This window comes from Pseudopipra pipra, chromosome 1, assembly GCF_036250125.1.
Source record: "Pseudopipra pipra isolate bDixPip1 chromosome 1, bDixPip1.hap1, whole genome shotgun sequence".
In the NCBI taxonomy this organism is placed as follows: Eukaryota; Metazoa; Chordata; class Aves; order Passeriformes; family Pipridae; genus Pseudopipra; species Pseudopipra pipra.
Genome location: NC_087549.1, coordinates 106627551 through 106654349, shown reverse-complemented (window position 1 = coordinate 106654349; position 26799 = coordinate 106627551). Strand labels below are relative to the sequence as shown.

At 57.9% G+C, this 26799-nt stretch overlaps 5 protein-coding genes across 5 annotated transcripts; all 5 read right to left on the bottom strand.

Annotated features, from left to right (window-relative positions):
• Positions 1-6472: 6472 nt before the first annotated feature.
• On the bottom strand, positions 6473-9110 carry LOC135421373 (inositol 1,4,5-trisphosphate receptor-interacting protein-like 1). Its single transcript, XM_064669759.1, has 2 exons — positions 9035-9110; positions 6473-8600 (listed from the first exon to the last, which is right to left on the bottom strand). Exon 2 carries the CDS (start codon positions 8595-8597, stop codon positions 7668-7670), a length of 930 nt encoding a protein of 309 aa, XP_064525829.1. The 5' UTR covers positions 8598-8600; positions 9035-9110; the 3' UTR covers positions 6473-7667.
• Positions 9111-10722: 1612 nt separating this feature from the next.
• Positions 10723-13409, bottom strand: LOC135421366 (inositol 1,4,5-trisphosphate receptor-interacting protein-like 1). The gene is made up of 2 exons (XM_064669749.1): positions 13334-13409; positions 10723-12899 (listed from the first exon to the last, which is right to left on the bottom strand). Exon 2 carries the CDS (start codon positions 12894-12896, stop codon positions 11967-11969), a length of 930 nt encoding a protein of 309 aa, XP_064525819.1. The 5' UTR covers positions 12897-12899; positions 13334-13409; the 3' UTR covers positions 10723-11966.
• Positions 13410-15021: 1612 nt separating this feature from the next.
• LOC135421359 (inositol 1,4,5-trisphosphate receptor-interacting protein-like 1) lies at positions 15022-17707 on the bottom strand. The gene is made up of 2 exons (XM_064669738.1): positions 17632-17707; positions 15022-17197 (listed from the first exon to the last, which is right to left on the bottom strand). The coding sequence occupies exon 2, from the start codon at positions 17192-17194 to the stop codon at positions 16265-16267; it is 930 nt and encodes a 309-aa protein (XP_064525808.1). The 5' UTR covers positions 17195-17197; positions 17632-17707; the 3' UTR covers positions 15022-16264.
• Positions 17708-19319: 1612 nt separating this feature from the next.
• Positions 19320-22004, bottom strand: LOC135421354 (inositol 1,4,5-trisphosphate receptor-interacting protein-like 1). Its single transcript, XM_064669723.1, has 2 exons — positions 21929-22004; positions 19320-21495 (listed from the first exon to the last, which is right to left on the bottom strand). Exon 2 carries the CDS (start codon positions 21490-21492, stop codon positions 20563-20565), a length of 930 nt encoding a protein of 309 aa, XP_064525793.1. The 5' UTR covers positions 21493-21495; positions 21929-22004; the 3' UTR covers positions 19320-20562.
• Positions 22005-24197: 2193 nt separating this feature from the next.
• LOC135421347 (inositol 1,4,5-trisphosphate receptor-interacting protein-like 1) lies at positions 24198-26299 on the bottom strand. Its single transcript, XM_064669712.1, has 2 exons — positions 26224-26299; positions 24198-25789 (listed from the first exon to the last, which is right to left on the bottom strand). The coding sequence occupies exon 2, from the start codon at positions 25784-25786 to the stop codon at positions 24857-24859; it is 930 nt and encodes a 309-aa protein (XP_064525782.1). The 5' UTR covers positions 25787-25789; positions 26224-26299; the 3' UTR covers positions 24198-24856.
• Positions 26300-26799: the final 500 nt, after the last annotated feature.

The window sequence follows — 26799 nt, the reverse complement described above, 5'->3', positions numbered from 1 at the left end:
GTGGTCATTATCTGTCCTGAGATAAAGTTGATGGAGCTACCTAGAGTATAACTCTCAAAGAGAGCCAGCCTAACCCCTCCATTCTGCAGTACTACCTCAGCTTCAGTTGTGATGTTGTTCTCTAAAACCTAGTAGTAGTCTGTAACCCAGGTAATTAAGCCTTCCTGAGAGCAAATGTATGTTCTCTTTTCCTGGTTCTGCTGCATGCTTCACTTGTTATAACCCATTTTAACAGCCCTTTCAGCTGCATTTAATCTTTTGAGAAGTCAGATTGATTTTTATTCTGGCTACTAGACAATTGCTCAAGATCATACATTATGGACAGTCCCTCACTGTCATCTAAGCCACTGCTGTAGTGGTGGCTGTTTTGTAACATAAAAGCCCAGCTGTCTGCTGCTCTGTGATAAGTGCTAAAAATGGTACATTGCAATCCAAGCTGCTGTAGCATTATAGCCAAAAGAGGATTACAAATGGGATGGCTGCTGTAAGGAGAGGCTATATACAGTTGCACATATGCACTCCGGTGATTCTTATCGTGGGAGAACGGCATTTTCACTCTTAAGAAATATTTCTCTCCAGAGTGTACTACTGCTACCTTGCTGCCAATTATTGTTTCCTGGCAATGAACAGAGACCATATGCTTTTAGGCCATGACATTTGATTAATGACTCTAATACAGAGTCACCTGAGGAAAGAGTGGTGCCATTAACATGACCAAAAAGGATTCAATAGCTGTAGCATTGTCTCTTCACAATATTTTGTGAGAAAGTGAGGGAAGGAAGTGAAATAAAATAGAAAGGAATTAGAGCAGGAGAATAATGATCATAGCTCTCTTTACATAGCTCCCCAGAGGTGAGGCATTTGACAGCTTTTGTATGGACGAGGCTATTCCCTTCCCCCATGCAACAGCCTCCATCTGGTTATATATCACTGAAGTAGACTGAATCACTGCAATGAGAAGATGACATCCATATGCAAACCTAGGGACATCTGAACAGAAACATTTGTAGTCTTGTAACTTGAACCTCAGATAAGACTGTAAATACAATTCTGCTCGTGGAAGACATTCAGAACACCATGATAGTCTTGAAGGGCTTGGGGCTGATGTACAGTCCTGCTACTAGCTCATGACCTGATCTTTCTGGGAGTTTTAACAACTCCGCTTTAACAACCCAACAAGTTGCAGAAGTAAATAGCAGCAAGAATAATTAGCATCTTTATGTAGCAGACCTAATAAATGTAAAATAAGAAACATGTAAGCATGAATGTAGAAGTTTGAATTACTAATTGAGTTTGATAAATACAGATCAGAAATAACTTGGTCTGTTAAACCTGGAGAAGAGGAGACTGAGGGGAGACCTCATTGCCTCCTCGTGAGAGCAAGAGGAGGGGCAGACACTGATCTCTTCTCTGTGGTGACCAGTGATAGAACCTGAGGAATGGCCTCCAGTTGTGTCAAGGAAGGCTTTGGTTGGCAAGGTTCTTCACCCAGAGGGGGGTTAGTTCTGTAGGCATAGGTACAGTTTCAGAAGAATTTGTGACAGAAAGCTAGAACTCGATTTCCCTTCAGAAGACTGTAAAATGCCTTCTCAAATGGGTTGGATGGTTTTTTTCCCCTTCCTTCTGCATTTCCGAGTAAGTTGCAGGGAGAAGCTGTGAGCAAGGGATCTCCCTGGTATGCCGAGAGATAAGGTTTGCAGACATGTACAAGGCTTCCTGGGGCCAGGTGGGGTGGAGAGAGAGAAAATACAAAAAGCCTTGGAGAAGGCGGGGCATGACCTTTTGCCTCTGGTGGCCGAGTGCATGCAGCATCCCTGATAAGTGGTCTTGCACCTGAAAGAAAGCTTTTTGTGATCCTTCCACTGCTTTGGCATTCTTGGGAAGAATACCTGAGTATGTTTTACCTTAGAGGTACTAAGGTAAAGTACCTAAGAGGAAGGGGCTACTCCAGGAAGTGGCCACAGCACCAAGGCTGCCAGAGTTCAAGAAGGATTGGCATGATACTCTCAGGCACATGCTGTGACTCTTGGGGATGGTCCTGGGCAGGGCTAGGGCTTGGACTTGGGGATCCTTGGGGATCCCTTCCAACTCAGCACATTCTGTGGGATTCTGGGTGATGTCCTTGCCCCCAAGCCCTGAGCAGGAGGTGCCGCAGCTCCGCCTCAGTGGCGGCTCTGCCCCCTCAGCAGCTCCAAGGGTACCCTGCTCCAGGGGAGCCAGCAGCTCTTGGAGCCCACCAGCTCCAGGGCTGCCCTCAGGGCTCATCACCCTCTCACACATAGCTCAGCCACGGGATCCACTCGGCCCACAGACACATCCCTGCACGTATCACAAAGGCTCTGGCAACACAGTGGGAGCTGCTACACAAACCTGCAGCTGCCCAGGTTTCGGGCTGCAGGGAGTGCCAGAGTGCTGGTGCTGGTGTTGGACGGCAGCAGAGGCCGCAGCTGTGGAGGTGTGGCCAGGTGGGAGATCTGCTCAGCCTGCTGGTGGAGCTGAGAGAGGAGCTAGAAAGGTTCAAAAGTGTCAGGGAGGAGGAGATGCACTGGTGGAGCCCTACCCTGGCCTCCCTGAGACAGTAGCAGTCACCTGAGAGAACAAAAGATCAAGGGTGTCCTGCATTCTTCCCCCACAAGGCTGCAGGAAGTAGATGAAAAGAAAGGGGTGAATGGAGGCTGGGGGCAGGAGGCAAAAGCCCGAGTCACAGACTGCTTGGTGTTGGAAGGCACCCTAAAGACCATGGAGTTGCAACTGCCTGCCCAAAGGAATTCCCAGAGGAATGCCCAAAGTCCCAAGGTCCGCAAAAACTCCAGGTATTTTTGAAGTAAATTCCATACTTGGCATGGGCGGTGGTATGTTAGTGCCTGAGCTGCTGTATAAGCACACAGCACTGGGCTTTGGGAAAAGGGGTAGGGTACAAGGGAAGAGAGGAATTAAAGAGGCGAGGGAGAGATAGAGAGAAAAAGGAGAGAGAACTCCCCAGGCAGCCCCAGCCCCAGCCTTGCAGTATGAGAAGTAGAAAAGGCCTTGACACTGGAGAAGCTCTGCTCAATCTTTCTTTTTATTTTCAAGTTTGAAGCAGAAAGGTAGAAAAATAGAACCCCATGTTGAGAAGATGAATACTTAATCCGATAATGACTACCTACCTTAGCCTAACTCTACCTGAGATTAAACGACCACTTGGGAAAAGACTAAGTTAAAATCCCACCCCCTAAAACTCTAAGGCCATACTAAGCCTAACTAGACCCCAGCCTAAAACAGCCCTTGGAAAAGCAAAAAAATGGAAAATCTAACCCCATACTTAATCTAGGCCTATCCTAATCTAACACTACATCAGATTAAGACAGCCCCCGGGAAAGCTGTGCCTGCCTATTCCAGGAGCAGGAAGGTGCCCGGGCGGCCCTGCTGCAGTGCCAAGAGCAGCACAGTGCAGAGCCGCACCTGGCCGGGGCCGGTGAGCAGGAGCCTGCAGGAGCGGGAGGAGGGCAGCAGCCGGAGCTGCCAGTGGTGCCACTGAGGCAAACGCTCCCAGGCTGATTCCACCAGTCTGGGCAGCCAGCCGGCGACTTTCTGCACCTCCAAGTGGGAGTCTGTGCAGAGGGTGTGCACGACGGCCGAGTGCTGATGGTTGTAGGTGGGGTGGACAAAGCAGAAGATGTTCCCTGCCGTCCTGGAACACGAGCACTCCAGCAGCACACGGATGGAGTGTGGCACGTCCATGGCGTCGGGCAGCTGCAGCCGGAAAGAGTGCCAGGGGGGTGGCCTGAGGAAGAGCAGCAGCTGGTAGACGGTGCAGTCCCCCAGCTCGTGCCAGGACTCGATGCAGGTGCCCTGCTGCCCAGTGGCCAGGTGCAGCTCTGGCATGAAGGTGTTCTGGGAGAGCACCTGGCACACCTCCAGCAGGTCCCGCAGCAGCTTCTTCAGGGTCCGGCCCATGAAGGGCAGGTCCTGCAGCGGTGACAGGCTGAGCGCTGCAAAAGGCCCGCCAGCAGCGGCTGCTGCGCTGAGCTCTTCTTGCTCCCGGCGCCGGCGAGAGGCCTCCTCCCTTTGCCAGGCCAGCCAGCCCAGCCCAGCCGCTGCAGCCAGCCAGAAGAGCCAGTGCTGCAAGATCCAAAGGAGTGGAACATCTTCCAGGGCCCTCCTCCACTCGACTTCTTCCCACAGCTCCGTCATCTGGTCCTCTAGAAAAATCTGCCGTTTCTTCATCCACTGCACAGCGACCGCATCGCTCTGGGGATCCTGTGTCCGCTTGGGCAGGATGGCCAGCACAGCCAGGAGGAGCACAGTTGCTGAATCCATGGCCTGCAGGAGATGAGAGACAAGTTTCCCCAGTGGCTCGGGGTGGGAGGGAGCACGGGGATCGAGGCTTGAAGGGAACGCAGCCCCTGGCTGCAGACGGCACAGGGTCCATCCTGCCCCAGCCGGGACCCTCCTTGTCAGGCCCTGGCTGGGCTGTGCCCCGGCAAAAGGCAAGAGACAGCCGAGCAGAGTCTCCCCAGGCCCCATCCCCGCCACACCACAGCGTCCCGTGGAGCCAGGGGCAGCCGGCCCATCCCCAAAGGCTCTTTGGGCACTTGCCAACACAGAGAGCCCTGAGCACCTGTGTGCCAGGCTCCAGGGGCACAACTGGGCCCTGCCAGGAGGGACTCAGCTTTGGCTCAGGGTTACAACCACCCCCCCCGGGCATCTTCCCCCTCCCCCATCCATCCCAGCCTTCCCCCTGCATCTGCACTCACTGATCGCCCAAGTCCAACTGCCCTGGGGCTGCCTGCTGTGCTCCTTAGGGACAGCTCCCATTGTGACCTGTCCGCTGCGATGTCACAGCCACCAGAGACGCATCAACCGGCCCACGAGCCACGCCCTTCATCCCCACCCCCCCGCTCAGGGACTTCTGGGCATCCTCTCCACACTCAGTGCCAACTCCTCCTCGGGAGATCCCGGGGGGTCTCTTGGCCAAACGGACAAAGCCCCAGAGCCACCAGAGAGAGCCCCGAGCCCCCCCGAGCCGGCCCCACTGGTAGAACTGCGCCTGGCCCCACGGGGCTTCCATCTCTTGCTTTGGCTTACAAAGTCCCCTGGCCATTTGCCCATTCCCCCATCCAGCCCAGCTCAGCCCAGCCCAGCCCAGCTGTGGAAGTGAGCAAGGAGCTGCAACCATCCCAGACCAAAGATTTCCCTGACTGGCAGAATCAGAAGGGGACTGTGAGTTGGAAAGGAGCCTTGAGATGGCGCTAAGCTTGGCTTAGCTTGAGTCTGGTCTTCTGGAGGCTAAAGTTTGGCGTGTGCCTCGGCAATAGCAAATAAACCTCGCCAATGGGCAGAGACTCGGACTTGCCTGTTCTCTTTATTCCTAAGGCCGAGCGGCCTTGAAGAAGGAAAGGCTTTGCGTAAGACAGAAGACAGTGCCTCAGGGATACTGTGGGCTGTGGAGATGGGAGGTGCAGCTCTAGCTTGAGCTCCCAGGCGGAAGTTTCCCTGTCACCTCAAGAGCTCAGTTGCAGACCCTGAAAGTCCTGACGGGACAGAGCAGGCCTACAGCAGGCCTTCCTCTGCTCCACCTGATTTGCTTTGAATTGCTCCGGCGGGGTGGACGGTAGAGCTTCTAGACAAACATCGTGGCTTTCCCAGGCCTGCCACAGAGGTGGGCTTAGGAGAAGTTTCTGGTTTTGCTGATTGGTTTTGCTTAGCAAGAACAAGCTCCCACAGAGAGACACAGGCAAGAGACTCTGCATGGATCAGCCTGGCGAGAACAATATTGCCAGCGCCTCCAGACAGACCCGGGAGCTTGCGGAGAGAGGCCGTGACCTGAGTCCGGTTGGGGATTGTGTGTCTCCAAGGTCCTCTGCAGATAGCAAAGCTTTGGCAACAGAATCCAAGTCCCTTGAATTTGACAGAGCTGGGATGCTTCCCTCTGAGCAACCGGGGCACAGCATCTAAGGCAGCAAGCAGGTGGGGCAGTGCTGCTGCCACTGTCCGGGTGGACTGGCTCCCTGGGCACCGCGCATGCTTTTGCTGTGCCTTGTGCGGCGCGAGCAGAGTCAGGAAGGCAGAGGAGATGAAAGCTCCCTCTGCTCTCCCCAGGCTGTGTGTGAAGCCAGTGCTGCAGCTGGGTGGGAACAACGGGCACAGGGGAACAGTGGGCGCAGAGGAGCCCATCCTGTGGGTGCCCCGTGCGTGTTTGGAGGACTTGTGCTGCACTCTGCCAAGAAGGGCTTCTCGAGTTGCTGCCTTTCAGGTGTCTTCCACCACCCCCAAGGCCTTCTCCAAGAGGGAAAGCACTGGACGTGGGCTTTGGGTTTCGGCCTTGCGCTCCGGCCACACCAGAGCGGTTTGTCCCTCCCCAGTGCGGGTGGGCAATCCCTGCCTCCCAAGCTATGCGGGCCGGGGAGATCCTTGTAGAATTACCACGCAGACAGTCGCGTGTGATCGTCTCTTTCTTTTATTTCTGCTCTGGGCGCAGTAGATGCCGAGCAGCTGCGCCGTGTCTGCACCTGAGAACGTTCCCCGTGCAGTTGCTGCTCTGCTGCTGCCTTCGGTCTCAAGGCTCCCCGGGCTGTTCTGAGCCTGACGGCTTGTCCTGCTGCCCAGGAGTGCTGGAGCAGCCGCCTTGAGAGGGCCTTTGACAGCAGCAGGACGCCACGTGCCTCAGGACTGAGGCACCTTGTGGGCGATGCCCTGCTGGCTGAACGCTTGAAGGTCCAGCCAGAAGGACCGGGACCTTTCTCTCACACTAGTCCAGGTTTCTCCCTTTCCTAGGTGCTTTCCCCTGGGCCTTGGCACACTGTTGCGTTCTGTCTTTGTGGTGCACACCGCCCAAGGTCATGTCCAGCTTAGAAACTGGGCGAGGGAGCTGGAAGGGGGGGCCCACCTGGGTTCCGCAAGGGGGGTGTGGCATGGCTCAGCTGTGGGTGAGCCGCTCTATTGGGCACCACTTGTCTGGGCTTTTTCCAAGTAGAGTTACTGAACTCTACTTGGCTTTTTGCTGGAAACCTTTCTAAAAGTTTGGGGGTTGAGTTTTTTAAAACTAAATTGTTAGTCCTAAACTTATCTATTTTTCACTTATAATTATTAAACTTAACTAAAGTTCTAATGAAAGCTATTATGAAACTAGGGTGGTGGGGAAGGGAAGGGGCTTGAGGGGGTGGCTGCTGGGGCTTCATTTCCAGCTGGGATTAAAGCAGGACTGGGGACAGGGGGAGCTGGGGCTTAACCTTATCTACCTTCCATTTAGAGTTTTATAAAACTAAATTCTTATTAAACTGATCTATTATTAAACTAGTTATTATTGTTATTATTCTTCTTATTATACTTAGGAACTAAACTTACTTAACTTACTTATTAAACTTAATCCTAAACCTATTCTAGAGGGTAGTCCTAACGTTAATCTTTGTCAACTTCTGTTGACAAAGTTGGAATTTGGATTCTCGTCCCCATTCCACCAGGGTGGCGGGGAAGGGAAGGCAGTTGAGGGAGTGGCTGCTGGTGCTCCATTTGCAGCTGGGCTTAAGGCACACCAGGGCACATGGGGAGTTGGGAGTGGACAGAGCTGGGACTGCTGCTCTTCAGTCCAGTCAGCACAAGGGTCTGTTGTGGCGTGCCGACTGGGTGCGCTGCCAAGTCGCCGCGCAGCCCCGGCCCAAAGCAGCCCCCGGGAAAGCTGCGCCTGCCTATTCCAGGAGCAGGAAGGTGCCCGGGCGGCCCTGCTGCAGTGCCAAGAGCAGCACAGCGCAGAGCCGCACCTGGCCGGGGCCGGTGAGCAGGAGCCTGCAGGAGCGGGAGGAGGGCAGCAGCCGGAGCTGCCAGTGGTGCCACTGAGGCAAACGCTCCCAGGCTGATTCCACCAGTCTGGGCAGCCAGCCGGCGACTTTCTGCACCTCCAAGTGGGAGTCTGTGCAGAGGGTGCGCACGACGGCCGAGTGCTGATGGTTGTAGGTGGGGTGGACAAAGCAGAAGATGTTCCCCGCCGTCCTGGAACACGAGCACTCCAGCAGCACACGGATGGAGTGTGGCACGTCCATGGCGTCGGGCAGCTGCAGCCGGAAAGAGTGCCAGGGGGGTGGCCTGAGGAAGAGCAGCAGCTGGTAGACGGTGCAGTCCCCCAGCTCGTGCCAGGACTCGATGCAGGTGCCCTGCTGCCCAGTGGCCAGGTGCAGCTCTGGCATGAAGGTGTTCTGGGAGAGCACCTGGCACACCTCCAGCAGGTCCCGCAGCAGCTTCTTCAGGGTCCGGCCCATGAAGGGCAGGTCCTGCAGCGGTGACAGGCTGAGCGCTGCAAAAGGCCCGCCAGCAGCGGCTGCTGCGCTGAGCTCTTCTTGCTGACGGCGCCGGCGAGAGGCCTCCTCCCTTTGCCAGGCCAGCCAGCCCAGCCCAGCTGCTGCAGCCAGCCAGAAGAGCCAGTGCTGCAAGATCCAAAGGAGTGGAACATCTTCCAGGGCCCTCCTCCACTCGACTTCCTCCCACAGCTCCGTCATCTGGTCCTCTAGAAAAATCTGCCGTTTCTTCATCCACTGCACAGCGACCGCATCGCTCTGGGGATCCTGTGTCCGCTTGGGCAGGATGGCCAGCACAGCCAGGAGGAGCACAGTTGCTGAATCCATGGCCTGCAGGAGATGAGAGACAAGTTTCCCCAGTGGCTCGGGGTGGGAGGGAGCACGGGGATCGAGGCTTGAAGGGAACGCAGCCCCTGGCTGCAGACGGCACAGGGCCCATCCTGCCCCAGCTGGGACCCTCCTTGTCAGGCCCTGGCTGGGCTGTGCCCCGGCAAAAGGCAAGAGGCAGCCGAGCAGAGTCTCCCCAGGCCCCATCCCCGCCACACCACAGCGTCCCGTGGAGCCGGGGGCAGCCGGCCCATCCCCAAAGGCTCTTTGGGCACTTGCCAACACAGAGAGCCCTGAGCACCTGTGTGCCAGGCTCCAGGGGCACAACTGGGCCCTGCCGGGAGGGACTCAGCTTTGGCTCAGGGTTACAACCACCCCCCCCGGGCATCTTCCCCCTCCCCCATCCATCCCAGCCTTCCCCCTGCATCTGCACTCACTGATCGCCCAAGTCCAACTGCCCTGGGGCTGCCTGCTGTGCTCCTTAGGGACAGCTCCCATTGTGACCTGTCCGCTGTGATGTCACAGCCACCAGAGACGCATCAACCGGCCCACGAGCCACGCCCTTCATCCCCACCCCCCCGCTCAGGGGCTTCTGGGCATCCTCTCCACACTCAGTGCCAACTCCTCCTCGGGAGATCCCGGAGGGTTCTCTTGGCCAAACGGACAAAGCCCCAGAGCCACCAGAGAGAGCCCCGAGCCCCCCCGAGCCGGCCCCACTGGTAGAACTGCGCCTGGCCCCACGGGGCTTCCATCTCTTGCTTTGGCTTACAAAGTCCCCTGGCCATTTGTCCATTCCCCCATCCAGCCCAGCTCAGCCCAGCCCAGCCCAGCTGTGGAAGTGAGCAAGGAGCTGCAACCATCCCAGACCAAAGATTTCCCTGACTGGCAGAATCAGAAGGGGACTGTGAGTTGGAAAGGAGCCTTGAGATGGCGCTAAGCTTGGCTTAGCTTGAGTCTGGTCTTCTGGAGGCTAAAGTTTGGCGTGTGCCTCGGCAATAGCAAATAAACCTCGCCAATGGGCAGAGACTCGGACTTGCCTGTTCTCTTTATTCCTAAGGCCGAGCGGCCTTGAAGAAGGAAAGGCTTTGCGTAAGACAGAAGACAGTGCCTCAGGGATACTGTGGGCTGTGGAGATGGGAGGTGCAGCTCTACCTTGAGCTCCCAGGCGGAAGTTTCCCTGTCACCTCAAGAGCTCAGTTGCAGACCCTGAAAGTCCTGACGGGACAGAGCAGGCCTACAGCAGGCCTTCGTCTGCTCCACCTGATTTGCTTTGAATTGCTCCGGCGGGGTGGACGGTAGAGCTTCTAGACAAACATCGTGGCTTTCCCAGGCCTGCCACAGAGGTGGGCTTAGGAGAAGTTTCTGGTTTTGCTGATTGGTTTTGCTTAGCAAGAACAAGCTCCCACAGAGAGACACAGGCAAGAGACGCTGCATGGATCAGCCTGGCGAGAACAATATTGCCAGCGCCTCCAGACAGACCCGGGAGCTTGCGGAGAGAGGCCGTGACCTGAGTCCGGTTGGGGATTGTGTGTCTCCAAGGTCCTCTGCAGATAGCAGAGCTTTGGCAACAGAATCCAAGTCCCTTGAATTTGACAGAGCTGGGATGCTTCCCTCTGAGCAACCGGGGCACAGCATCTAAGGCAGCAAGCAGGTGGGGCAGTGCTGCTGCCACTGTCCGGGTGGACTGGCTCCCTGGGCACCGCGCATGCTTTTGCTGTGCCTTGTGCGGCGCGAGCAGAGTCAGGAAGGCAGAGGAGATGAAAGCTCCCTCTGCTCTCCCCAGGCTGTGTGTGAAGCCAGTGCTGCAGTTGGGTGGGAACAACGGGCACAGGGGAACAGTGGGCGCAGAGGAGCCCATCCTGTGGGTGCCCCGTGCGTGTTTGGAGGACTTGTGCTGCACTCTGCCAAGAAGGGCTTCTCGAGTTGCTGCCTTTCAGGTGTCTTCCACCACCCCCAAGGCCTTCTCCAAGAGGGAAAGCACTGGACGTGGGCTTTGGGTTTCGGCCTTGCGCTCCGGCCACACCAGAGCGGTTTGTCCCTCCCCAGTGCGGGTGGGCAATCCCTGCCTCCCAAGCTATGCGGGCCGGGGAGATCCTTGTAGAATTACCACGCAGACAGTCGCGTGTGATCGTCTCTTTCTTTTATTTCTGCTCTGGGCGCAGTAGATCCCGAGCAGCTGCGCCGTGTCTGCACCTGAGAACGTTCCCCGTGCAGTTGCTGCTCTGCTGCTGCCTTCGGTCTCAAGGCTCCCCGGGCTGTTCTGAGCCTGACGGCTTGTCCTGCTGCCCAGGAGTGCTGGAGCAGCCGCCTTGAGAGGGCCTTTGACAGCAGCAGGACGCCACGTGCCTCAGGACTGAGGCACCTTGTGGGCGATGCCCTGCTGGCTGAACGCTTGAAGGTCCAGCCAGAAGGACCGGGACCTTTCTCTCACACTAGTCCAGGTTTCTCCCTTTCCTAGGTGCTTTCCCCTGGGCCTTGGCACACTGTTGCGTTCTGTCTTTGTGGTGCACACCGCCCAAGGTCATGTCCAGCTTAGAAACTGGGCGAGGGAGCTGGAAGGGGGGGCCCACCTGGGTTCCGCAAGGGGGGTGTGGCATGGCTCAGCTGTGGGTGAGCCGCTCTATTGGGCACCACTTGTCTGGGCTTTTTCCAAGTAGAGTTACTGAACTCTACTTGGCTTTTTGCTGGAAACCTTTCTAAAAGTTTGGGGGTTGAGTTTTTTAAAACTAAATTGTTAGTCCTAAACTTATCTATTTTTCACTTATAATTATTAAACTTAACTAAAGTTCTAATGAAAGCTATTATGAAACTAGGGTGGTGGGGAAGGGAAGGGGCTTGAGGGGGTGGCTGCTGGGGCTTCATTTCCAGCTGGGATTAAAGCAGGACTGGGGACAGGGGGAGCTGGGGCTTAACCTTATCTACCTTCCATTTAGAGTTTTATAAAACTAAATTCTTATTAAACTGATCTATTATTAAACTAGTTATTATTGTTATTATTCTTCTTATTATACTTAGGAACTAAACTTACTTAACTTACTTATTAAACTTAATCCTAAACCTATTCTAGAGGGTAGTCCTAACGTTAATCTTTGTCAACTTCTGTTGACAAAGTTGGAATTTGGATTCTCGTCCCCATTCCACCAGGGTGGCGGGGAAGGGAAGGCAGTTGAGGGAGTGGCTGCTGGTGCTCCATTTGCAGCTGGGCTTAAGGCACACCAGGGCACATGGGGAGTTGGGAGTGGACAGAGCTGGGACTGCTGCTCTTCAGTCCAGTCAGCACAAGGGTCTGTTGTGGCGTGCCGACTGGGTGCGCTGCCAAGTCGCCGCGCAGCCCCGGCCCAAAGCAGCCCCCGGGAAAGCTGCGCCTGCCTATTCCAGGAGCAGGAAGGTGCCCGGGCGGCCCTGCTGCAGTGCCAAGAGCAGCACAGCGCAGAGCCGCACCTGGCCGGGGCCGGTGAGCAGGAGCCTGCAGGAGCGGGAGGAGGGCAGCAGCCGGAGCTGCCAGTGGTGCCACTGAGGCAAACGCTCCCAGGCTGATTCCACCAGTCTGGGCAGCCAGCCGGCGACTTTCTGCACCTCCAAGTGGGAGTCTGTGCAGAGGGTGCGCACGACGGCCGAGTGCTGATGGTTGTAGGTGGGGTGGACAAAGCAGAAGATGTTCCCCGCCGTCCTGGAACACGAGCACTCCAGCAGCACACGGATGGAGTGTGGCACGTCCATGGCGTCGGGCAGCTGCAGCCGGAAAGAGTGCCAGGGGGGTGGCCTGAGGAAGAGCAGCAGCTGGTAGACGGTGCAGTCCCCCAGCTCGTGCCAGGACTCGATGCAGGTGCCCTGCTGCCCAGTGGCCAGGTGCAGCTCTGGCATGAAGGTGTTCTGGGAGAGCACCTGGCACACCTCCAGCAGGTCCCGCAGCAGCTTCTTCAGGGTCCGGCCCATGAAGGGCAGGTCCTGCAGCGGTGACAGGCTGAGCGCTGCAAAAGGCCCGCCAGCAGCGGCTGCTGCGCTGAGCTCTTCTTGCTGACGGCGCCGGCGAGAGGCCTCCTCCCTTTGCCAGGCCAGCCAGCCCAGCCCAGCTGCTGCAGCCAGCCAGAAGAGCCAGTGCTGCAAGATCCAAAGGAGTGGAACATCTTCCAGGGCCCTCCTCCACTCGACTTCCTCCCACAGCTCCGTCATCTGGTCCTCTAGAAAAATCTGCCGTTTCTTCATCCACTGCACAGCGACCGCATCGCTCTGGGGATCCTGTGTCCGCTTGGGCAGGATGGCCAGCACAGCCAGGAGGAGCACAGTTGCTGAATCCATGGCCTGCAGGAGATGAGAGACAAGTTTCCCCAGTGGCTCGGGGTGGGAGGGAGCACGGGGATCGAGGCTTGAAGGGAACGCAGCCCCTGGCTGCAGACGGCACAGGGCCCATCCTGCCCCAGCTGGGACCCTCCTTGTCAGGCCCTGGCTGGGCTGTGCCCCGGCAAAAGGCAAGAGGCAGCCGAGCAGAGTCTCCCCAGGCCCCATCCCCGCCACACCACAGCGTCCCGTGGAGCCGGGGGCAGCCGGCCCATCCCCAAAGGCTCTTTGGGCACTTGCCAACACAGAGAGCCCTGAGCACCTGTGTGCCAGGCTCCAGGGGCACAACTGGGCCCTGCCGGGAGGGACTCAGCTTTGGCTCAGGGTTACAACCACCCCCCCCGGGCATCTTCCCCCTCCCCCATCCATCCCAGCCTTCCCCCTGCATCTGCACTCACTGATCGCCCAAGTCCAACTGCCCTGGGGCTGCCTGCTGTGCTCCTTAGGGACAGCTCCCATTGTGACCTGTCCGCTGTGATGTCACAGCCACCAGAGACGCATCAACCGGCCCACGAGCCACGCCCTTCATCCCCACCCCCCCGCTCAGGGGCTTCTGGGCATCCTCTCCACACTCAGTGCCAACTCCTCCTCGGGAGATCCCGGAGGGTTCTCTTGGCCAAACGGACAAAGCCCCAGAGCCACCAGAGAGAGCCCCGAGCCCCCCCGAGCCGGCCCCACTGGTAGAACTGCGCCTGGCCCCACGGGGCTTCCATCTCTTGCTTTGGCTTACAAAGTCCCCTGGCCATTTGTCCATTCCCCCATCCAGCCCAGCTCAGCCCAGCCCAGCCCAGCTGTGGAAGTGAGCAAGGAGCTGCAACCATCCCAGACCAAAGATTTCCCTGACTGGCAGAATCAGAAGGGGACTGTGAGTTGGAAAGGAGCCTTGAGATGGCGCTAAGCTTGGCTTAGCTTGAGTCTGGTCTTCTGGAGGCTAAAGTTTGGCGTGTGCCTCGGCAATAGCAAATAAACCTCGCCAATGGGCAGAGACTCGGACTTGCCTGTTCTCTTTATTCCTAAGGCCGAGCGGCCTTGAAGAAGGAAAGGCTTTGCGTAAGACAGAAGACAGTGCCTCAGGGATACTGTGGGCTGTGGAGATGGGAGGTGCAGCTCTAGCTTGAGCTCCCAGGCGGAAGTTTCCCTGTCACCTCAAGAGCTCAGTTGCAGACCCTGAAAGTCCTGACGGGACAGAGCAGGCCTACAGCAGGCCTTCGTCTGCTCCACCTGATTTGCTTTGAATTGCTCCGGCGGGGTGGACGGTAGAGCTTCTAGACAAACATCGTGGCTTTCCCAGGCCTGCCACAGAGGTGGGCTTAGGAGAAGTTTCTGGTTTTGCTGATTGGTTTTGCTTAGCAAGAACAAGCTCCCACAGAGAGACACAGGCAAGAGACTCTGCATGGATCAGCCTGGCGAGAACAATATTGCCAGCGCCTCCAGACAGACCCGGGAGCTTGCGGAGAGAGGCCGTGACCTGAGTCCGGTTGGGGATTGTGTGTCTCCAAGGTCCTCTGCAGATAGCAAAGCTTTGGCAACAGAATCCAAGTCCCTTGAATTTGACAGAGCTGGGATGCTTCCCTCTGAGCAACCGGGGCACAGCATCTAAGGCAGCAAGCAGGTGGGGCAGTGCTGCTGCCACTGTCCGGGTGGACTGGCTCCCTGGGCACCGCGCATGCTTTTGCTGTGCCTTGTGCGGCGCGAGCAGAGTCAGGAAGGCAGAGGAGATGAAAGCTCCCTCTGCTCTCCCCAGGCTGTGTGTGAAGCCAGTGCTGCAGTTGGGTGGGAACAACGGGCACAGGGGAACAGTGGGCGCAGAGGAGCCCATCCTGTGGGTGCCCCGTGCGTGTTTGGAGGACTTGTGCTGCACTCTGCCAAGAAGGGCTTCTCGAGTTGCTGCCTTTCAGGTGTCTTCCACCACCCCCAAGGCCTTCTCCAAGAGGGAAAGCACTGGACGTGGGCTTTGGGTTTCGGCCTTGCGCTCCGGCCACACCAGAGCGGTTTGTCCCTCCCCAGTGCGGGTGGGCAATCCCTGCCTCCCAAGCTATGCGGGCCGGGGGGATCCTTGTAGAATTACCACGCAGACAGTCGCGTGTGATCGTCTCTTTCTTTTATTTCTGCTCTGGGCGCAGTAGATCCCGAGCAGCTGCGCCGTGTCTGCACCTGAGAACGTTCCCCGTGCAGTTGCTGCTCTGCTGCTGCCTTCGGTCTCAAGGCTCCCCGGGCTGTTCTGAGCCTGACGGCTTGTCCTGCTGCCCAGGAGTGCTGGAGCAGCCGCCTTGAGAGGGCCTTTGACAGCAGCAGGACGCCACGTGCCTCAGGACTGAGGCACCTTGTGGGCGATGCCCTGCTGGCTGAACGCTTGAAGGTCCAGCCAGAAGGACCGGGACCTTTCTCTCACACTAGTCCAGGTTTCTCCCTTTCCTAGGTGCTTTCCCCTGGGCCTTGGCACACTGTTGCGTTCTGTCTTTGTGGTGCACACCGCCCAAGGTCATGTCCAGCTTAGAAACTGGGCGAGGGAGCTGGAAGGGGGGCCCACCTGGGTTCCGCAAGGGGGGTGTGGCATGGCTCAGCTGTGGGTGAGCCGCTCTATTGGGCACCACTTGTCTGGGCTTTTTCCAAGTAGAGTTACTGAACTCTACTTGGCTTTTTGCTGGAAACCTTTCTAAAAGTTTGGGGGTTGAGTTTTTTAAAACTAAATTGTTAGTCCTAAACTTATCTATTTTTCACTTATAATTATTAAACTTAACTAAAGTTCTAATGAAAGCTATTATGAAACTAGGGTGGTGGGGAAGGGAAGGGGCTTGAGGGGGTGGCTGCTGGGGCTTCATTTCCAGCTGGGATTAAAGCAGGACTGGGGACAGGGGGAGCTGGGGCTTAACCTTATCTACCTTCCATTTAGAGTTTTATAAAACTAAATTCTTATTAAACTGATCTATTATTAAACTAGTTATTATTGTTATTATTCTTCTTATTATACTTAGGAACTAAACTTACTTAACTTACTTATTAAACTTAATCCTAAACCTATTCTAGAGGGTAGTCCTAACGTTAATCTTTGTCAACTTCTGTTGACAAAGTTGGAATTTGGATTCTCGTCCCCATTCCACCAGGGTGGCGGGGAAGGGAAGGCAGTTGAGGGAGTGGCTGCTGGTGCTCCATTTGCAGCTGGGCTTAAGGCACACCAGGGCACATGGGGAGTTGGGAGTGGACAGAGCTGGGACTGCTGCTCTTCAGTCCAGTCAGCACAAGGGTCTGTTGTGGCGTGCCGACTGGGTGCGCTGCCAAGTCGCCGCGCAGCCCCGGCCCAAAGCAGCCCCCGGGAAAGCTGCGCCTGCCTATTCCAGGAGCAGGAAGGTGCCCGGGCGGCCCTGCTGCAGTGCCAAGAGCAGCACAGCGCAGAGCCGCACCTGGCCGGGGCCGGTGAGCAGGAGCCTGCAGGAGCGGGAGGAGGGCAGCAGCCGGAGCTGCCAGTGGTGCCACTGAGGCAAACGCTCCCAGGCTGATTCCACCAGTCTGGGCAGCCAGCCGGCGACTTTCTGCACCTCCAAGTGGGAGTCTGTGCAGAGGGTGCGCACGACGGCCGAGTGCTGATGGTTGTAGGTGGGGTGGACAAAGCAGAAGATGTTCCCCGCCGTCCTGGAACACGAGCACTCCAGCAGCACACGGATGGAGTGTGGCACGTCCATGGCGTCGGGCAGCTGCAGCCGGAAAGAGTGCCAGGGGGGTGGCCTGAGGAAGAGCAGCAGCTGGTAGACGGTGCAGTCCCCCAGCTCGTGCCAGGACTCGATGCAGGTGCCCTGCTGCCCAGTGGCCAGGTGCAGCTCTGGCATGAAGGTGTTCTGGGAGAGCACCTGGCACACCTCCAGCAGGTCCCGCAGCAGCTTCTTCAGGGTCCGGCCCATGAAGGGCAGGTCCTGCAGCGGTGACAGGCTGAGCGCTGCAAAAGGCCCGCCAGCAGCGGCTGCTGCGCTGAGCTCTTCTTGCTGACGGCGCCGGCGAGAGGCCTCCTCCCTTTGCCAGGCCAGCCAGCCCAGCCCAGCTGCTGCAGCCAGCCAGAAGAGCCAGTGCTGCAAGATCCAAAGGAGTGGAACATCTTCCAGGGCCCTCCTCCACTCGACTTCCTCCCACAGCTCCGTCATCTGGTCCTCTAGAAAAATCTGCCGTTTCTTCATCCACTGCACAGCGACCGCATCGCTCTGGGGATCCTGTGTCCGCTTGGGCAGGATGGCCAGCACAGCCAGGAGGAGCACAGTTGCTGAATCCATGGCCTGCAGGAGATGAGAGACAAGTTTCCCCAGTGGCTCGGGGTGGGAGGGAGCACGGGGATCGAGGCTTGAAGGGAACGCAGCCCCTGGCTGCAGACGGCACAGGGCCCATCCTGCCCCAGCTGGGACCCTCCTTGTCAGGCCCTGGCTGGGCTGTGCCCCGGCAAAAGGCAAGAGGCAGCCGAGCAGAGTCTCCCCAGGCCCCATCCCCGCCACACCACAGCGTCCCGTGGAGCTGGGGGCAGCCGGCCCATCCCCAAAGGCTCTTTGGGCACTTGCCAACACAGAGAGCCCTGAGCACCTGTGTGCCAGGCTCCAGGGGCACAACTGGGCCCTGCCGGGAGGGACTCAGCTTTGGCTCAGGGTTACAACCACCCCCCCCGGGCATCTTCCCCCTCCCCCATCCATCCCAGCCTTCCCCCTGCATCTGCACTCACTGATCGCCCAAGTCCAACTGCCCTGGGGCTGCCTGCTGTGCTCCTTAGGGACAGCTCCCATTGTGACCTGTCCGCTGTGATGTCACAGCCACCAGAGACGCATCAACCGGCCCACGAGCCACGCCCTTCATCCCCACCCCCCCGCTCAGGGGCTTCTGGGCATCCTCTCCACACTCAGTGCCAACTCCTCCTCGGGAGATCCCGGAGGGTTCTCTTGGCCAAACGGACAAAGCCCCAGAGCCACCAGAGAGAGCCCCGAGCCCCCCCGAGCCGGCCCCACTGGTAGAACTGCGCCTGGCCCCACGGGGCTTCCATCTCTTGCTTTGGCTTACAAAGTCCCCTGGCCATTTGCCCATTCCCCCATCCAGCCCAGCTCAGCCCAGCCCAGCCCAGCTGTGGAAGTGAGCAAGGAGCTGCAGCCATCCCAGACCAAAGATTTCCCTGACTGGCAGAATCAGAAGGGGACTGTGAGTTGGAAAGGAGCCTTGAGATGGCGCTAAGCTTGGCTTAGCTTGAGTCTGGTCTTCTGGAGGCTAAAGTTTGGCGTGTGCCTCGGCAATAGCAAATAAACCTCGCCAATGGGCAGAGACTCGGACTTGCCTGTTCTCTTTATTCCTAAGGCCGAGCGGCCTTGAAGAAGGAAAGGCTTTGCGTAAGACAGAAGACAGTGCCTCAGGGATACTGTGGGCTGTGGAGATGGGAGGTGCAGCTCTAGCTTGAGCTCCCAGGCGGAAGTTTCCCTGTCACCTCAAGAGCTCAGTTGCAGACCCTGAAAGTCCTGACGGGACAGAGCAGGCCTACAGCAGGCCTTCCTCTGCTCCACCTGATTTGCTTTGAATTGCTCCGGCGGGGTGGACGGTAGAGCTTCTAGACAAACATCGTGGCTTTCCCAGGCCTGCCACAGAGGTGGGCTTAGGAGAAGTTTCTGGTTTTGCTGATTGGTTTTGCTTAGCAAGAACAAGCTCCCACAGAGAGACACAGGCAAGAGACTCTGCATGGATCAGCCTGGCGAGAACAATATTGCCAGCGCCTCCAGACAGACCCGGGAGCTTGCGGAGAGAGGCCGTGACCTGAGTCCGGTTGGGGATTGTGTGTCTCCAAGGTCCTCTGCAGATAGCAAAGCTTTGGCAACAGAATCCAAGTCCCTTGAATTTGACAGAGCTGGGATGCTTCCCTCTGAGCAACCGGGGCACAGCATCTAAGGCAGCAAGCAGGTGGGGCAGTGCTGCTGCCACTGTCCGGGTGGACTGGCTCCCTGGGCACCGCGCATGCTTTTGCTGTGCCTTGTGCGGCGCGAGCAGAGTCAGGAAGGCAGAGGAGATGAAAGCTCCTCTGCTCTCCCCAGGCTGTGGTGTGAAGCCAGTGCTGCAGCTGGGTGGGAACAACGGGCACAGGGGAACAGTGGGCGCAGAGGAGCCCATCCTGTGGGTGCCCCGTGCGTGTTTGGAGGACTTGTGCTGCACTCTGCCAAGAAGGGCTTCTCGAGTTGCTGCCTTTCAGGTGTCTTCCACCACCCCCAAGGCCTTCTCCAAGAGGGAAAGCACTGGACGTGGGCTTTGGGTTTCGGCCTTGCGCTCCGGCCACACCAGAGCGGTTTGTCCCTCCCCAGTGCGGGTGGGCAATCCCTGCCTCCCAAGCTATGCGGGCCGGGGGGATCCTTGTAGAATTACCACGCAGACAGTCGCGTGTGATCGTCTCTTTCTTTTATTTCTGCTCTGGGCGCAGTAGATCCCGAGCAGCTGCGCCGTGTCTGCACCTGAGAACGTTCCCCGTGCAGTTGCTGCTCTGCTGCTGCCTTCGGTCTCAAGGCTCCCCGGGCTGTTCTGAGCCTGACGGCTTGTCCTGCTGCCCAGGAGTGCTGGAGCAGCCGCCTTGAGAGGGCCTTTGACAGCAGCAGGACGCCACGTGCCTCAGGACTGAGGCACCTTGTGGGCGATGCCCTGCTGGCTGAACGCTTGAAGGTCCAGCCAGAAGGACCGGGACCTTTCTCTCACACTAGTCCAGGTTTCTCCCTTTCCTAGGTGCTTTCCCCTGGGCCTTGGCACACTGTTGCGTTCTGTCTTTGTGGTGCACACCGCCCAAGGTCATGTCCAGCTTAGAAACTGGGCGAGGGAGCTGGAAGGGGGGCCCACCTGGGTTCCGCAAGGGGGGTGTGGCATGGCTCAGCTGTGGGTGAGCCGCTCTATTGGGCACCACTTGTCTGGGCTTTTTCCAAGTAGAGTTACTGAACTCTACTTGGCTTTTTGCTGGAAACCTTTCTAAAAGTTTGGGGGTTGAGTTTTTTACAACTAAATTGTTAGTCCTAAACTTATCTATTTTTCACTTATAATTATTAAACTTAACTAAAGTTCTAATGAAAGCTATTATGAAACTAGGGTGGTGGGGAAGGGAAGGGGCTTGAGGGGGTGGCTGCTGGGGCTTCATTTCCAGCTGGGATTAAAGCAGGACTGGGGACATGGGGAGCTGGGGCTTAACCTTATCTACCTTCCATTTAGAGTTTTATAAAACTAAATTCTTATTAAACTGATCTATTATTAAACTAGTTATTATTGTTATTATTCTTCTTATTATACTTAGGAACTAAACTTACTTAACTTACTTATTAAACTTAATCCTAAACCTATTCTAGAGGGTAGTCCTAACGTTAATCTTTGTCAACTTCTGTTGACAAAGTTGGAATTTGGATTCTCGTCCCCATTCCACCAGGGTGGCGGGGAAGGGAAGGCAGTTGAGGGAGTGGCTGCTGGTGCTCCATTTGCAGCTGGGCTTAAGGCACACCAGGGCACATGGGGAGTTGGGAGTGGACAGAGCTGGGACTGCTGCTCTTCAGTCCAGTCAGCACAAGGGTCTGTTGTGGCGTGCCGACTGGGTGCGCTGCCAAGTCGCCGCGCAGCCCCGGCCCAAAGCAGCCCCCGGGAAAGCTGCGCCTGCCTATTCCAGGAGCAGGAAGGTGCCCGGGCGGCCCTGCTGCAGTGCCAAGAGCAGCACAGCGCAGAGCCGCACCTGGCCGGGGCCGGTGAGCAGGAGCCTGCAGGAGCGGGAGGAGGGCAGCAGCCGGAGCTGCCAGTGGTGCCACTGAGGCAAACGCTCCCAGGCTGATTCCACCAGTCTGGGCAGCCAGCCGGCGACTTTCTGCACCTCCAAGTGGGAGTCTGTGCAGAGGGTGTGCACGACGGCCGAGTGCTGATGGTTGTAGGTGGGGTGGACAAAGCAGAAGATGTTCCCCGCCGTCCTGGAACACGAGCACTCCAGCAGCACACGGATGGAGTGTGGCACGTCCATGGCGTCGGGCAGCTGCAGCCGGAAAGAGTGCCAGGGGGGTGGCCTGAGGAAGAGCAGCAGCTGGTAGACGGTGCAGTCCCCCAGCTCGTGCCAGGACTCGATGCAGGTGCCCTGCTGCCCAGTGGCCAGGTGCAGCTCTGGCATGAAGGTGTTCTGGGAGAGCACCTGGCACACCTCCAGCAGGTCCCGCAGCAGCTTCTTCAGGGTCCGGCCCATGAAGGGCAGGTCCTGCAGCGGTGACAGGCTGAGCGCTGCAAAAGGCCCGCCAGCAGCGGCTGCTGCGCTGAGCTCTTCTTGCTGACGGCGCCGGCGAGAGGCCTCCTCCCTTTGCCAGGCCAGCCAGCCCAGCCCAGCCGCTGCAGCCAGCCAGAAGAGCCAGTGCTGCAAGATCCAAAGGAGTGGAACATCTTCCAGGGCCCTCCTCCACTCGACTTCCTCCCACAGCTCCGTCATCTGGTCCTCTAGAAAAATCTGCCGTTTCTTCATCCACTGCACAGCGACCGCATCGCTCTGGGGATCCTGTGTCCGCTTGGGCAGGATGGCCAGCACAGCCAGGAGGAGCACAGTTGCTGAATCCATGGCCTGCAGGAGATGAGAGACAAGTTTCCCCAGTGGCTCGGGTGGGAGGGAGCACGGGGATCGAGGCTTGAAGGGAACGCAGCCCCTGGCTGCAGACGGCACAGGGCCCATCCTGCCCCAGCTGGGACCCTCCTTGTCAGGCCCTGGCTGGGCTGTGCCCCAGCAAAAGGCAAGAGGCAGCCGAGCAGAGTCTCCCCAGGCCCCATCCCCGCCACACCACAGCGTCCCGTGGAGCCGGGGGCAGCCGGCCCATCCCCAAAGGCTCTTTGGGCACTTGCCAACACAGAGAGCCCTGAGCACCTGTGTGCCAGGCTCCAGGGGCACAACTGGGCCCTGCCGGGAGGGACTCAGCTTTGGCTCAGGGTTACAACCACCCCCCCCGGGCATCTTCCCCCTCCCCCATCCATCCCAGCCTTCCCCCTGCATCTGCACTCACTGATCGCCCAAGTCCAACTGCCCTGGGGCTGCCTGCTGTGCTCCTTAGGGACAGCTCCCATTGTGACCTGTCCGCTGTGATGTCACAGCCACCAGAGACGCATCAACCGGCCCACGAGCCACGCCTTCATCCCCACCCCCCCGCTCAGGGGCTTCTGGGCATCCTCTCCACACTCAGTGCCAACTCCTCCTCGGGAGATCCCGGAGGGTTCTCTTGGCCAAACGGACAAAGCCCCAGAGCCACCAGAGAGAGCCCCGAGCCCCCCCGAGCCGGCCCCACTGGTAGAACTGCACCTGGCCCCACGGGGCTTCCATCTCTTGCTTTGGCTTACAAAGTCCCCTGGCCATTTGCCCATTCCCCCATCCAGCCCAGCTCAGCCCAGCCCAGCCCAGCTGTGGAAGTGAGCAAGGAGCTGCAACCATCCCAGACCAAAGATTTCCCTGACTGGCAGAATCAGAAGGGGACTGTGAGTTGGAAAGGAGCCTTGAGATGGCGCTAAGCTTGGCTTAGCTTGAGTCTGGTCTTCTGGAGGCTAAAGTTTGGCGTGTGCCTCGGCAATAGCAAATAAACCTCGCCAATGGGCAGAGACTCGGACTTGCCTGTTCTCTTTATTCCTAAGGCCGAGCGGCCTTGAAGAAGGAAAGGCTTTGCGTAAGACAGAAGACAGTGCCTCAGGGATACTGTGGGCTGTGGAGATGGGAGGTGCAGCTCTAGCTTGAGCTCCCAGGCGGAAGTTTCCCTGTCACCTCAAGAGCTCAGTTGCAGACCCTGAAAGTCCTGACGGGACAGAGCAGGCCTACAGCAGGCCTTCGTCTGCTCCACCTGATTTGCTTTGAATTGCTCCGGCGGGGTGGACGGTAGAGCTTCTAGACAAACATCGTGGCTTTCCCAGGCCTGCCACAGAGGTGGGCTTAGGAGAAGTTTCTGGTTTTGCTGATTGGTTTTGCTTAGCAAGAACAAGCTCCCACAGAGAGACACAGGCAAGAGACTCTGCATGGATCAGCCTGGCGAGAACAATATTGCCAGCGCCTCCAGACAGACCCGGGAGCTTGCGGAGAGAGGCCGTGACCTGAGTCCGGTTGGGGATTGTGTGTCTCCAAGGTCCTCTGCAGATAGCAAAGCTTTGGCAACAGAATCCAAGTCCCTTGAATTTGACAGAGCTGGGATGCTTCCCTCTGAGCAACCGGGGCACAGCATCTAAGGCAGCAAGCAGGTGGGGCAGTGCTGCTGCCACTGTCCGGGTGGACTGGCTCCCTGGGCACCGCGCATGCTTTTGCTGTGCCTTGTGCGGCGCGAGCAGAGTCAGGAAGGCAGAGGAGATGAAAGCTCCCTCTGCTCTCCCCAGGCTGTGTGTGAAGCCAGTGCTGCAGTTGGGTGGGAACAACGGGCACAGGGGAACAGTGGGCGCAGAGGAGCCCATCCTGTGGGTGCCCCGTGCGTGTTTGGAGGACTTGTGCTGCACTCTGCCAAGAAGGCTTCTCGAGTTGCTGCCTTTCAGGTGTCTTCCACCACCCCCAAGGCCTTCTCCAAGAGGGAAAGCACTGGACGTGGGCTTTGGGTTTCGGCCTTGCGCTCCGGCCACACCAGAGCGGTTTGTCCCTCCCCAGTGCGGGTGGGCAATCCCTGCCTCCCAAGCTATGCGGGCCGGGGGGATCCTTGTAGAATTACCACGCAGACAGTCGCGTGTGATCGTCTCTTTCTTTTATTTCTGCTCTGGGCGCAGTAGATCCCGAGCAGCTGCGCCGTGTCTGCACCTGAGAACGTTCCCCGTGCAGTTGCTGCTCTGCTGCTGCCTTCGGTCTCAAGGCTCCCCGGGCTGTTCTGAGCCTGACGGCTTGTCCTGCTGCCCAGGAGTGCTGGAGCAGCCGCCTTGAGAGGGCCTTTGACAGCAGCAGGACGCCACGTGCCTCAGGACTGAGGCACCTTGTGGGCGATGCCCTGCTGGCTGAACGCTTGAAGGTCCAGCCAGAAGGACCGGGACCTTTCTCTCACACTAGTCCAGGTTTCTCCCTTTCCTAGGTGCTTTCCCCTGGGCCTTGGCACACTGTTGCGTTCTGTCTTTGTGGTGCACACCGCCCAAGGTCATGTCCAGCTTAGAAACTGGGCGAGGGAGCTGGAAGGGGGGCCCACCTGGGTTCCGCAAGGGGGGTGTGGCATGGCTCAGCTGTGGGTGAGCCGCTCTATTGGGCACCACTTGTCTGGGCTTTTTCCAAGTAGAGTTACTGAACTCTACTTGGCTTTTTGCTGGAAACCTTTCTAAAAGTTTGGGGTTGAGTTTTTTAAAACTAAATTGTTAGTCCTAAACTTATCTATTTTTCACTTATAATTATTAAACTTAACTAAAGTTCTAATGAAAGCTATTATGAAACTAGGGTGGTGGGGAAGGGAAGGGGCTTGAGGGGGTGGCTGCTGGGGCTTCATTTCCAGCTGGGATTAAAGCAGGACTGGGGACAAGGGGAGCTGGGGCTTAACCTTATCTACCTTCCATTTAGAGTTTTATAAAACTAAATTCTTATTAAACTGATCTATTATTAAACTAGTTATTATTGTTATTATTCTTCTTATTATACTTAGGAACTAAACTTACTTAACTTACTTATTAAACTTAATCCTAAACCTATTCTAGAGGGTAGTCCTAACGTTAATCTTTGTCAACTTCTGTTGACAAAGTTGGAATTTGGATTCTCGTCCCCATTCCACCAGGGTGGCGGGGAAGGGAAGGCAGTTGAGGGAGTGGCTGCTGGTGCTCCATTTGCAGCTGGGCTTAAGGCACACCAGGGCACATGGGGAGTTGGGAGTGGACAGAGCTGGGACTGCTGCTCTTCAGTCCAGTCAGCACAAGGGTCTGTTGTGGCGTGCCGACTGGGTGCGCTGCCAAGTCGCCGCGCAGCCCCGGCCCAAAGCAGCCCCCGGGAAAGCTGCGCCTGCCTATTCCAGGAGCAGGAAGGTGCCCGGGCGGCCCTGCTGCAGTGCCAAGAGCAGCACAGCGCAGAGCCGCACCTGGCCGGGGCCGGTGAGCAGGAGCCTGCAGGAGCGGGAGGAGGGCAGCAGCCGGAGCTGCCAGTGGTGCCACTGAGGCAAACGCTCCCAGGCTGATTCCACCAGTCTGGGCAGCCAGCCGGCGACTTTCTGCACCTCCAAGTGGGAGTCTGTGCAGAGGGTGTGCACGACGGCCGAGTGCTGATGGTTGTAGGTGGGGTGGACAAAGCAGAAGATGTTCCCCGCCGTCCTGGAACACGAGCACTCCAGCAGCACACGGATGGAGTGTGGCACGTCCATGGCGTCGGGCAGCTGCAGCCGGAAAGAGTGCCAGGGGGGTGGCCTGAGGAAGAGCAGCAGCTGGTAGACGGTGCAGTCCCCCAGCTCGTGCCAGGACTCGATGCAGGTGCCCTGCTGCCCAGTGGCCAGGTGCAGCTCTGGCATGAAGGTGTTCTGGGAGAGCACCTGGCACACCTCCAGCAGGTCCCGCAGCAGCTTCTTCAGGGTCCGGCCCATGAAGGGCAGGTCCTGCAGCGGTGACAGGCTGAGCGCTGCAAAAGGCCCGCCAGCAGCGGCTGCTGCGCTGAGCTCTTCTTGCTGACGGCGCCGGCGAGAGGCCTCCTCCCTTTGCCAGGCCAGCCAGCCCAGCCCAGCCGCTGCAGCCAGCCAGAAGAGCCAGTGCTGCAAGATCCAAAGGAGTGGAACATCTTCCAGGGCCCTCCTCCACTCGACTTCCTCCCACAGCTCCGTCATCTGGTCCTCTAGAAAAATCTGCCGTTTCTTCATCCACTGCACAGCGACCGCATCGCTCTGGGGATCCTGTGTCCGCTTGGGCAGGATGGCCAGCACAGCCAGGAGGAGCACAGTTGCTGAATCCATGGCCTGCAGGAGATGAGAGACAAGTTTCCCCAGTGGCTCGGGGTGGGAGGGAGCACGGGGATCGAGGCTTGAAGGGAACGCAGCCCCTGGCTGCAGACGGCACAGGGCCCATCCTGCCCCAGCTGGGACCCTCCTTGTCAGGCCCTGGCTGGGCTGTGCCCCGGCAAAAGGCAAGAGGCAGCCGAGCAGAGTCTCCCCAGGCCCCATCCCCGCCACACCACAGCGTCCCGTGGAGCCGGGGGCAGCCGGCCCATCCCCAAAGGCTCTTTGGGCACTTGCCAACACAGAGAGCCCTGAGCACCTGTGTGCCAGGCTCCAGGGGCACAACTGGGCCCTGCCGGGAGGGACTCAGCTTTGGCTCAGGGTTACAACCACCCCCCCCGGGCATCTTCCCCCTCCCCCATCCATCCCAGCCTTCCCCCTGCATCTGCACTCACTGATCGCCCAAGTCCAACTGCCCTGGGGCTGCCTGCTGTGCTCCTTAGGGACAGCTCCCATTGTGACCTGTCCGCTGTGATGTCACAGCCACCAGAGACGCATCAACCGGCCCACGAGCCACGCCCTTCATCCCCACCCCCCCGCTCAGGGGCTTCTGGGCATCCTCTCCACACTCAGTGCCAACTCCTCCTCGGGAGATCCCGGAGGGTTCTCTTGGCCAAACGGACAAAGCCCCAGAGCCACCAGAGAGAGCCCCGAGCCCCCCCGAGCCGGCCCCACTGGTAGAACTGCGCCTGGCCCCACGGGGCTTCCATCTCTTGCTTTGGCTTACAAAGTCCCCTGGCCATTTGCCCATTCCCCCATCCAGCCCAGCTCAGCCCAGCCCAGCCCAGCTGTGGAAGTGAGCAAGGAGCTGCAACCATCCCAGACCAAAGATTTCCCTGACTGGCAGAATCAGAAGGGGACTGTGAGTTGGAAAGGAGCCTTGAGATGGCGCTAAGCTTGGCTTAGCTTGAGTCTGGTCTTCTGGAGGCTAAAGTTTGGCGTGTGCCTCGGCAATAGCAAATAAACCTCGC

Coding starts and splice junctions, on each gene's coding strand:
- LOC135421373 (XM_064669759.1), bottom strand. CDS start 8,597: ATGGATTCAGCAACTGTGCTCCTCCTGGCTGTGCTGGCCATCCTGCCC.
- LOC135421366 (XM_064669749.1), bottom strand. CDS start 12,896: ATGGATTCAGCAACTGTGCTCCTCCTGGCTGTGCTGGCCATCCTGCCC.
- LOC135421359 (XM_064669738.1), bottom strand. CDS start 17,194: ATGGATTCAGCAACTGTGCTCCTCCTGGCTGTGCTGGCCATCCTGCCC.
- LOC135421354 (XM_064669723.1), bottom strand. CDS start 21,492: ATGGATTCAGCAACTGTGCTCCTCCTGGCTGTGCTGGCCATCCTGCCC.
- LOC135421347 (XM_064669712.1), bottom strand. CDS start 25,786: ATGGATTCAGCAACTGTGCTCCTCCTGGCTGTGCTGGCCATCCTGCCC.